The 10,787-nt window shown below is 43.7% G+C and overlaps 1 protein-coding gene across 7 annotated transcripts in view; it reads right to left on the minus strand.

Annotated features, from left to right (window-relative positions):
- cdc42bpa (CDC42 binding protein kinase alpha) overlaps positions 1-10,787 on the minus strand; it is a 301,642-nt gene that overhangs the window by 121,272 nt on the left and 169,583 nt on the right. For all 7 annotated transcript variants that reach the window (XM_033020707.1, XM_033020706.1, XM_033020708.1 and 4 more), the window contains exons 6-9: positions 10,197-10,290; positions 5,276-5,476; positions 3,229-3,477; positions 180-259 (exon numbers count right to left, since the gene is read on the minus strand). In XM_033020707.1, coding sequence (XP_032876598.1) covers positions 180-259; positions 3,229-3,477; positions 5,276-5,476; positions 10,197-10,290 — 624 coding nt within the window. The remainder of the gene's footprint in view (positions 1-179; positions 260-3,228; positions 3,478-5,275; positions 5,477-10,196; positions 10,291-10,787) is intronic.

Raw genomic sequence — 10,787 nt, forward strand, 5'->3', positions numbered from 1 at the left:
GGACAGACTTTCATTATCAGGGTGGGGCATGATGATCTGTCCTTCCCATAAACTGAAAATATAAACATTCTGTACGTCTGTGCTTTTAAGTAAAAGTATTCTGGCATCACTGCTTTGCATTACATATTGAAAAGTTATAACTAACAGCTCCACACAATTTTGCAATTCAGGGCACTTACCAGTTCGTGGTGTAGGTGAACCCTACAAAGGGAAGATGGTGACCAGAGAAAGCCGTGTGTGTAGGTGGAGGCATCGTCTCCTACAACAAAACAAAAGGCAAGTTTGACTGTCTTATACCTCACTTGTGATATCTTGTGATAAATCTTGAACTGTTGATGGCTTCAAGTTCTTTTCTTGCCTGATAATGTACGTTGTTGCTAAAAAGCCTCTACTCATATCATAACTTAGATTCCTGATGCAGCAATTCCATTTCCACAACTTTTCATTCAAAAGGAATATGAGAAACATCATCATGGAATAGCCTGAATAGACTGATTCTATATTGATAAAATGTTCTATCACAGCAAATTGATGGATAGTTCAGTCATATGTTGCACAATTAAATTCTTATTTTGGGGGTTAGATGAGTGGCTGAACATATGATGTGATGAATGTATAAACCTACATACATCTCTGGCCAGCCATTACTATATTCAAAACACCTCACTTTAAACGCAATAAGGTAAACATGAGGAGTAAAATGCAAAGGTGAGGTAGGCATGTTTGAATATAAGTGAAGTTTAGAGGTTTCAAGGGAGTAAATAGCAACGTGTGAGCCAAACAATGCATATTATTTTCAGACCAAATGCTGCAATCATTGCACTTTAATATTGGACTTCATAATTGATTCTAAAACTTTAACCAAATTATGATGCTAATGTCAGGATATTGTGTTACTCCAGAAAGATTAATTTGTGAGTTTTTATCACAACTACTTGGTATTTGCATAAGGAGAGAGAGTGGTAAAGAAGGCATATATATGTCTGTCTTCATTGCTATAGATATTGAGTACAAGAGTCAGGAAATCATAATGCTGCTCTACAAGACTTGGGTTAGGCCACATTTGCAGTATTGCGTGCAGTTCTCGTCGCCCTATTACAGGAAAGATGTAGAGGCTTTGGAGTGGGTGTAGAGGAGCTGCCTGGATTTGAGGATTTCAGCTACAAGGAAAGGTTGGGTAAACTTGCAAGTAGACTAAACTGCTGGAGAAACTCAGCGGGTGCAGCAGCATCTATGGAGCGAAGGAAATAGGCAACGTTTCGGGCCGAATCCCTTCTTCAAACTGATCTAGGGTGGGGGGGGGGGGGGGCGGGGACAAGAAAGGAGAAAGGAAGAGGAGGAACCCGAGGGCTGAGGGAAACGGCTTGTGTCCTTGAATGGAGTCGAGGGGGGAGGTAAAGCGACAAGTGTAGCATCTCTTGCGGTTGCAAGGGAAAGTGCCCGGGGAGGGGGTGGTGTGGGAGGGAAGGGAAGAATTGACCAGGGAGTTACGGAGGGAGCGGTCTTTGTGGAAAGCAGACGGGGGGGGGGGGAGATGGGAAGATGTGGCGAGTGGTGGGGTCACGTTGGAGGTGGCGAAAATGACGGAGGACTATTTATTGTATATGACGACTAGTGGGGTGAAAGGTGAGGACTAGGGGGACTCTGCCCTTGTTACGAGTGGGGGGATGGGGAGAGAGAGCAGTGTTACGTGGTATTGAAGAGACCCTGGTGAGAGCCTCATCTATAGCAGGGGAGGGGAATCCCTGTTACCTGAAGAATGAGGACATTTCCGATGCCCTGGTGTGGAACGCCTCATCCTGGGTAAATGGCAGATGCGGCGTAGACGGAGGAATTGGGAGTAGGGGATGGAGTCCTTACAGGAAGCAGGGTGGGAAGAATTGTAATCTAGATAGCCATGGGACTCAGTGGGTTTATAGTGGATGTCGGTCAGAAGTCTATCACCTGCGATGGAGATAGTGAGGTCAAGAAATGGTAGGGAAGTGTCGGAAATGGTCCAGGTGTATTTGAGTGCCGGGTGGAAGTTAGTGATGAAGCGGATTAAGTCAGTCAGTTGTGTGTGGGTGCAGGAGGTAGCATCAAAGCAATCGTCGATAAACGCATTGTTTTCTCTGGAATATCAAGTGTTCAGGGGAGACTTGATAAAAGTATGTAAAATAATGAGAGCCATAGATGGGAGGCAGTCAGAATTTTTTTCTCAGGGTGGAAATGTCCAACATTAGAGGGCATTGCTATAAGGTGAGAGGGGACAAGTTTGATGGAGATGGGTGGGGCAAGTTTTTACTTACACCGAGAGTGGTGGGTGGCTGGGACAATTGCCAGGGGTGGCGGTGAAGGCATATCACAATAGTGGCGTTTAAGAGACTTTTGGATAGGCACATGGATCTGCAGAGAATGGAAGGATATGGGCTATGTGCAGGCAGATAAGAGTTGGTCTGGGCATCATGTTCGGCACAGGCATTATGGGCTGAAGGACCTGTTCCCGTGTTGTACTGCTCTACATTCCATATTATCTTCAGTACAAAGGACGTTTTGTGAAGGTCTAATAAATGTTTGTTGAATGATGAAGGGTGCAGACATAAACAGTTTCCATTGGTGAAAGTATTAAGAACATGGAATGAAGTGATTAGCAAAAGAGTAAAAAGGGACATTACATTGTGAATGGTCAGATTTTCTAAAGCACTGCCAGAGGTTTCAGCAAAGTCGGATTATGTTGTAATGTTCAAACATAAACTGGGATAGTATCTGAAAGGACATAATTTACTGGGTAATGAGGAGAAGGTGGGAGAGTGGGAGCAGCTGGATTGTAAAACCAGTATAGAGTGGGCTTAACAGCAACTTGTATGCTATGACTATTCATAGTCATAGAGCGTGGAAACAAGATCTTTGGCCCAATTTGCCCACACCTACCAACATATGCCATCTACACTGGTCCCACCTCTAAACCTATCCTACCATGTACCTGTCTGATTGCATCTTAAATGCTGTGAGAATGCCTGCCTCGTTCCGTACACCCACCACCCTTTATGTAAATAAATTACCCCTCAGGTTGCTATTAAATCTTTTACCCTTCACCTGTTCTATGATTATAGATTAATTCTCATGACCTTTAAGAAGCTATTGGCAACATTTAGGATTCCTTTCTTTATATAAGGCAAATACATTTTCAATTAAAAAATCCTCACCATCACTTTCAATCTAAATTCTCCCTCTCCAAACAAAACTCACAGAATTCTTTAAACAGTCATCGTCGACATCAAAGTTTGATGTGTCTGTGGGGCTGCTGACTTCGGGAATGTAGGGTGCTTCACAGTTTCTGATGTTATCCCAGTCAATGCAGGCAAAGAAGGAGTGCTTCTTAAAGTCTTCAATCCCGTTTTGGCCCAGCCGATGCTCCCGGCTACAGATCAGCCTCCGGATGAGGTCCTTAGCATTTTCAGAGATGTCGGTGATTTGGACCGGAAACTGGAATCGCTCCTGGTTGTGCAAGTGTTAAATGTAGAAGTTAATTGCAGAACCTGAAGCAGGAGTTGTTAAGCTATCAGTAAAGAAAATCAGGTTTTAGAAACTACTCCCAGTACTAACATGATACCTATCAACGTGTTGTGCATGCAATTCCAAACTAAAGGGAACGCTGCAAGTTAGAGCATTCCCCCATAACAGTCTATTCAACATTAACCAAGATTTCTGAAGAATCAATTGACAATCACCTCCACGCATGCTAAAACAATGATAATCTGATAACCAATTGTTCAAAATCCCAATGGTTCAGTGTCAGACTCAGTAGAAAAGGTTTGCCGTGCTTCCTTTCCACTCACTGGGGCCCAGTTACTGATCTTCTGCCACTCACTGAGGCCCCAATTTCTGCGCTCCCTTTGCATTCAGCGGGGCCCAGTTACTGTGCAGTGTCGGGGACCAATTCCTGAGGCTCCCTTCCATTCACTGCCCCCCCGCCCTCATTTCCACATTCCCTTTTAGTTTACCTCGATTGATTAAAATTGATCATGCTGCCTAACCCCTTGAAAAAGTAAATTAACAAAGTTTTAGAGATATAGCGTGGATCCCAGAGAAAAGTCTGATGAAGGGTCTCGACCCGAAACATCCCCATTCCTTCGCTCCAGAGATGCTGCCTGTTCCGCTGAGTTACTCCAGCATTTTTTGTCTACGGGAGAAAACCCATGTAGGTCACTGGGAGAACGTACAGACAAGCACCCGTAGTCAGGATCGAAGCTGGGGCAGCAACTCTCCCGCTGTGCCACTGTGCCGCCCAAGTGTTGAAGTAGTAATGATATCGAATAGTCCAGAAAGTCTATCAATCCAATACAATGGTCCTGTGCATCCAAAATCAAAGATGCTCTCCCAAAGCATCACTACCAGAAAGAGAGCATTTTAAAATTAATTAAATCAATATATTCACAGAACACCTGCCACCACCCTCGTACATGTGACAGGTGCACACATATGCACACAGTCACATGTACAGCTTCAGTTTCAACATTAGTTTCCTTAGAATTATCACTGGAAGATATTATTGGGGACTAAGGAAGAGGGAATGGAGGAAAGGGGATCCAACAAGAAAAATTGGACAAGTAGGCATTGATACGAGGATATTGAGAAGCAGAGATTGTAGAGGGTGGTCAAAAATTGAATATTTATGTATGATTGTGAAGTTTATGAGGATTTTAGATAGGGAATGGAGGGATATGGATCACATGCAGTCTGAGGAGATTAGTTTAATTCAGCACAAACACCGTGAGTCAAAGGGCGTATTCCTGTACTGTACTTGACGCATGAGTATATTGATAGGGGATAAAGTTTTTTTTTGGACTGTCGGTATCGCTGGTAAGTCACACTTATTACCACTCTCTAAATGAGAAGGTGGTAGTGCGCAGCATTCTGAAATTATAACAGTCCTCCAGGGAAGGTACTCCCAGTGTTATAGAGCAAGGAATTCCAACAGTTAGACCAATTCGTAACCTTTGACACCCTTACTAATCAAGAACCTATCAATCTCTACCTTAAAAATACCCAATGACTTGGCCTCCAAAGCCATCTGTGGCAATAAATTCCTCAGAGTAACCACCCTCTGGTTAAAGAAATTCATCCTCATCTCCATTCTAAAGCTACATCCTTTTATTCTGAGGCTGTGCCCTCTGGTCCTAGACTCTCTTGGCTCACTAATGAGTCTCTGCAGAACTAAATATGATCAATATTTAACAGAAGAAAATATAAGGAACAAAGGACGTACATTGGCGGGACATTACACAATACTCACTTTGTGATTCATGATTTTTCCATACGTCTCCACTAAAGATTCCGCATAGAAAGGAGTTTCCCCGAAAAGCATCTCATACATGCAGACGCCAAGTGACCACCAGTCACACTCTGGCCCATACTTTCCTTTACCATCTTCCATGGCCTGAAGAATCTCAGGGGAAATGTAGTCAGGGGTCCCCACTGCCACAGAAGACTGGACCTGCATTAGAAATGTAAAAGATTAGATCCCATTAATTTTGTACAAAAGCTGCATCACAGCAGTTATGTTTTAAACCTTCAGCCATGCCAATCTTGTCAAATACATGTTCACTTGAATGTCCATTTGAAAAGCATTTTTCCCATGTGGAGAAATAAGGAGCAGCAGATGCTGATTTACTAAATAAGACACAAATTGCTCGAGTAAATCAGTAGGTGAGGCAGCATCTATAGAGAACTTGGATAGGTGAAATTTTGGATCGAGATCTGAAATGTCACCTATCCAAATTCTCCAGAAATGCTGTCTGACACGCTGAGTTACTCCAGCACTTTATTTCTTTTTTTCCCATCTGAATACGAGAAACCATGGATTGCCAAAGCTCCACTGAAACTAAATGCAGAAGCAACAGCCGACTGACAAAACATTAGCTTTGTTTCTCTTCTGCTAGATACTTCTTAACGACCAAACATCCATAGCATTTTCAGTTCTTATTGTATCAGTAACATTCCAGAGACAAATTCTCCAGCATCTGCACTCTTTCCACCTCCGATCCTCATCCCCACCAACCACATTTGGCAACATCAGAGATCAATAGCTGACCCAGTCAATAATCTGACTGCTTAATGCTCACTAGATAACCTTCATGCTCTGGCCAACAGCAATTCTTCAGTTTTCAATAGATTTAACCCAATGTGATAATCAAATTCTGCATTTCAAAACAGATCCAAGAACGAACACAGGGAAAATTTATATATCAGATAAATACGATACATGTGATATTCATCCAATCTAAACAGCTGCGTATTACCAGCAGTGATTCATTGTTCTGAGCACAGATCTAATTCAGAAACTTGACCAAGTCTGTTTTATTGGAGAGAAAGGCACAGTGAGTAGTAAAAAGCTATCCTTGATGTTTTAAGTAAATAATAGTAAACATTTTAAATTCATAATTGCACAGTTTTGGATTTCCTTCTGGTTGTCAAGACTGGTTGTCTTGTGGTGAAGATACTCCCACAATGTTATTTTCAGAGAATTCCAGAATTTTGACCCAGCAATGATGAAAGGATGAATATAAATTGCCAGGTCAGGAAGACTTGTTACTGGAAGGGAGTCTTGAAACCTGTGGTTTAATCAAAGTAGCCATGGTAACCTACATGGCCAAATTCAAAATGACGTTAAAACATTTGACTTCATCATTTGCAACATAAACCACATAGGAAATATCAACTGTAATCTCCATTGTTTGAATGAAAAGTGCCTATATTATAGATTAGTAGTCAGCGTGACATCTGCTAGTATATTCTTGCTGAGGTACAAAGAGGATAATCCAGTCACAGCAAGCACTCTAAGCAGAAATAAATCAGCGGACAGTGAGCAAAAGCACCTTGAAACCAGCTATACCGTGCAACTTTATGCTATGGGAAATAATGTGCGGGAATTAAAAGGTACAGATATTTCAAATAATTTTTTTCCTTCGCTGTTCAATAAAGAAACCTGACTGCAGGAGTTAACCTCCATGAAAGGAATATACATGTATACAGGAACCGTGAAAAGCATTCCAATTTACCCAATAACATAGGACCAAATTTTACCTGTATAAGCATATGTATAGTCCGAACATTTCAATGAAATATTAGAAGGCTTCATTCAGAATTTAATGTGAACAATTATATAAATTGACGGCACTGGGCCTGTACTCGCTGGAGTTTAGAAGCATTAGGGGGGGACCTTATTGAAATTTACGGAATAGGGAAAGGCTTGGATTGAGTGGATGTGGAGAGGATGTTTCCACTAGTGGGAGAGTTTAGGAATAGAGGTCATAGCCTCAGAATTAAATGACATTCCTTTAAGGAGGAGATGAGGGGGAATTTCTTTAGTCAATTTATTTCTTTGAATCTGTGGAATTATTTGGCACCGAAGGCTGTGGAGGCCAAGTCAATGGATATTTTTAAGGCAGAGATAGATAGATTCTTGATTAGTACAGGTGTCAGGCTTTATGGGGAGAAGGTAGGAGAATGGGTTTAGAAGGGAGAGATACAGTGTCCTCCATAATGTTTGGGACAAAGACCCATCATTTATTTATTTGCCTCTGTGCTCCACTATTTGAGATTTGTAATAGAAAAAAAATCGCATGTGGTTAAAGTGCTAATTGTCAGATTTTAATAGAGGCCAGTTTTATACATTTTGGTTTCACCATGTAGAAATTTCAGCAGTGTTTATACATAGTCCCCCCATTTCAGGGCACCATAATCTTTGGGACCGGGGTAATGTCTCTAGCGCCTTCAAGTTCGGGTGCTGGAGGCGCCCCAGGGCCACAAAGATGGAGAGGAGAGGGACGTTGGTTCACGGAAACTATTACAGTACATTAAGTGGCGGGCCGACCGTATTTTGAATAATGACGCCAAAAATGGTGACGCCAGCATGTGTAATATATGCAAATGGGATTTCGCATGCAGTTGCATTTGTGAGAAATAAAGCCCCACAGAATCACTGAACCATTGAACTGAGTAAAGGAATGGGAGAGTGAGATACTAGTGCAAGGCAGAGTGTTAAAGTGTCAGATATTTATAACGTGATAAACCTGGTAAAGGTCTGGTTAAGTTCTACATTAGATCACCAGGGCACATATTGACTGCGGTGGTTGCACGTTTCTGCCCCAAGTTTGGCTTGTGGTGCAGGTGAAGTGCAGCAGGGTCCCCAGTGCTCAAACTGGTGGACAGAGCGTGAGACACACATACGTGCCGCCTGCCTAGGTTACCTGATCCTTGCTGAGCAGAGTAATCGTTCGCTGTAATAAAAAGGAACGTGAGATGAGCATATCACAAAAATAAGAACCGATGTGGGAGAACAATTGGCACAACTTTCTAAATGTAGCCCTATTGTTGCGATAAAAGTTTATTTAAAATCTACAGCAATCTATCTATCTATACATAACTAAAACTTTGATCTTATGCTCTTTCGGTTTGCGGGGTTTTTTATTTGCGCAAATACAGTACGTGATAGCGCTACGATTTTTCGGCAGGTTACTCACCGTCTTCTGTGCTGCGAGTGCCACAAGTTTTGTTCCGATCAGTGGTATATTGTAAAAGTTATTGAGGTTTAAAAATCTTAAAAAACGCGTGTGCGCAGATCCCTTCAGTCAGCGCCACGCAGATTGGTCCCTTCTCCTGTCAGTCAATGCCACGGCCGGTATGGCGACGACCCTTCCTGCCCAACCGGCAGCGGCCTGTCCCACCTCACTCACAAACTCCTCTCCCCCCCCCCCCCACACAGTAACTTGTCTATCGTCTCCCCCACCACTGGCGGCGGCCGCGGGGGGGGGGGGTTCAGTGGAGGCCCAGTGAAGGTGCTGGTCCCGTCCCTCGCTCCCTCATCATTCACCCCTCTCCCCCGCCTGCCCTCTGTGGCAATGGTGGTCCCGTCTACCCGTCCCCCCGGATCCGTCTCCTCCGCCGCCGCCATTGCGGGAACTCACCCTCATGCCCTTCTCGGAGATCTTCTCCACCAGCTCATCGAAACTCATGGTGCCCTCCGTGACGAACACCGACCCCATTCCCCCCTCCCCCCCCCCCCCTCCGCGGCCCAGCGGCAGCAGCGCGCAGTCAGGCAGGTAGGGGGGTGGGCAGGGCGGGGACGGGCCGAACGGCAGCAGCGGGCGGTCGGACAGGATGGGGATGGGGCTGAGCGGCGGCTGAGCTGGAGTGGGCAGAGGGAGGGAGGGAGAGTCGGGTTGCAGGGTGGTCGAGCAGTTTGCGTGGAGTTTGAGTAACTCACACATACACATACACATACACATACACACACACACACACACATGATGCAAACTGGTCAAATCGTCAAGTCAACGGGATCTAAACCACAGCTAACAATGAATGACCTGTGGAGGAAGGAACTGCAGGTGCTGCTTTTTATGGATGGAGGGAGGGAGTGACTGAGGGTAGGGGAAAGGAGAGGGAGGGAGAGGTGAGGGTGGGATTGGGGAGGGGAGGGTGAGAGGGGAAAGAAGATGGAGGGTGAAGAGGAGGGGGAGGGTGTGCTGGGGATGAAGGGAAATGAGCCGTGCCTGCGCAGTTGGGGGCTATGAGTGAGTGGTGCAATATTGCGTTGGGGGGACAGGTTGCATTGGGGAAACGGGTGAGTGGTGGAATATTGCATTGAGGGACCAGGCTTCCTGTGTGACAGGGACCAAACAGGTCCCACTTAGTCCTGTTTTTAAACTATTACTCAGATACAAATAAATGTTTGACAGCAGATCTCTTACAAGTCCAAATTTAACATGCTAACTGAGTGCACCATAACACACAAGATTAGTTTAAAACAATGGCCAGTCAGGTATTTTGAATAAGAGGCACTTTATTCTGATAACATCCAGCTGGCTAATTTTTGAACTAGTGCTTCAGAATATTTTCCTCCCTGTATGTTTCAGTGAAACATTCAATACTAATACAAATTGGGCTGAATGTTTTCACTTAATTATCAAGGCTCATAGACCCACAGATTTGGGGGTTGCTTCAAACCTGGGTCTCCGCAGCACAAATCAAATTCTCAAGGATAATTGGTTTGGGAAACAGCACATTGAGGGAGAATGGAAAGGGAGGAAGTTAGGATTAATAAATATCATGAGCAAAGCCTCAATCTGCACCTGAGCACAATTTAGACATAATAATGAAGCAATATATCTCATTCACAGTTTGATTGATTTTTTAAGTTCCTCTCAACTTACTGTGCCATCTTCCATGAGCTTGAGACAAGAGCCAAAGTCTGCCAGTCGGATATGTCCATTTACATCCAGAAGAATGTTGTCTGGTTTGATGTCCCTGCATAACGAGAAGAATAGCTTTTTGAAACAGCACAACACTGACCATTTGTGTACTACTGTAACTCGGACATCTTATAACAATCTCGATGATTCACAGAATTTAAATTCTACAGCTGTCGTGGAGGACTTGAATTTATGTCTCTGGATCAAGGCCTCTGGTCACACAGTTCTGAATTAAAAAAATAATTGACCTGAAACATTAACTCTGGACCTCTCTGCACAGATGTTGCTTGACCTGCCACGTGTTCCAACTGTTTGCTTTTCTTAAATTGGTCTTACTAATCCAGTAATTTGAACAACTCCACCACCAGCATTTTCCATGAAGCTCCTTGGGAGAATCTTTCCATATTAATGGAATATTTCCAAGGAATTACTGTACTCATTGAGTAATTCCACATTACTTCAGGAGAGAGAGAGAAGGAGAGAGAGAGAAGGAGAGAGAAGGAGAGAGAGAGAGAGAGAAGGAGAGAGAGAGAGAGAGAAGGAGAGAGAGAT

This window comes from Amblyraja radiata, chromosome 5 (genome assembly GCF_010909765.2).
Source record: "Amblyraja radiata isolate CabotCenter1 chromosome 5, sAmbRad1.1.pri, whole genome shotgun sequence".
Lineage (NCBI taxonomy): Eukaryota > Metazoa > Chordata > Chondrichthyes > Rajiformes > Rajidae > Amblyraja > Amblyraja radiata.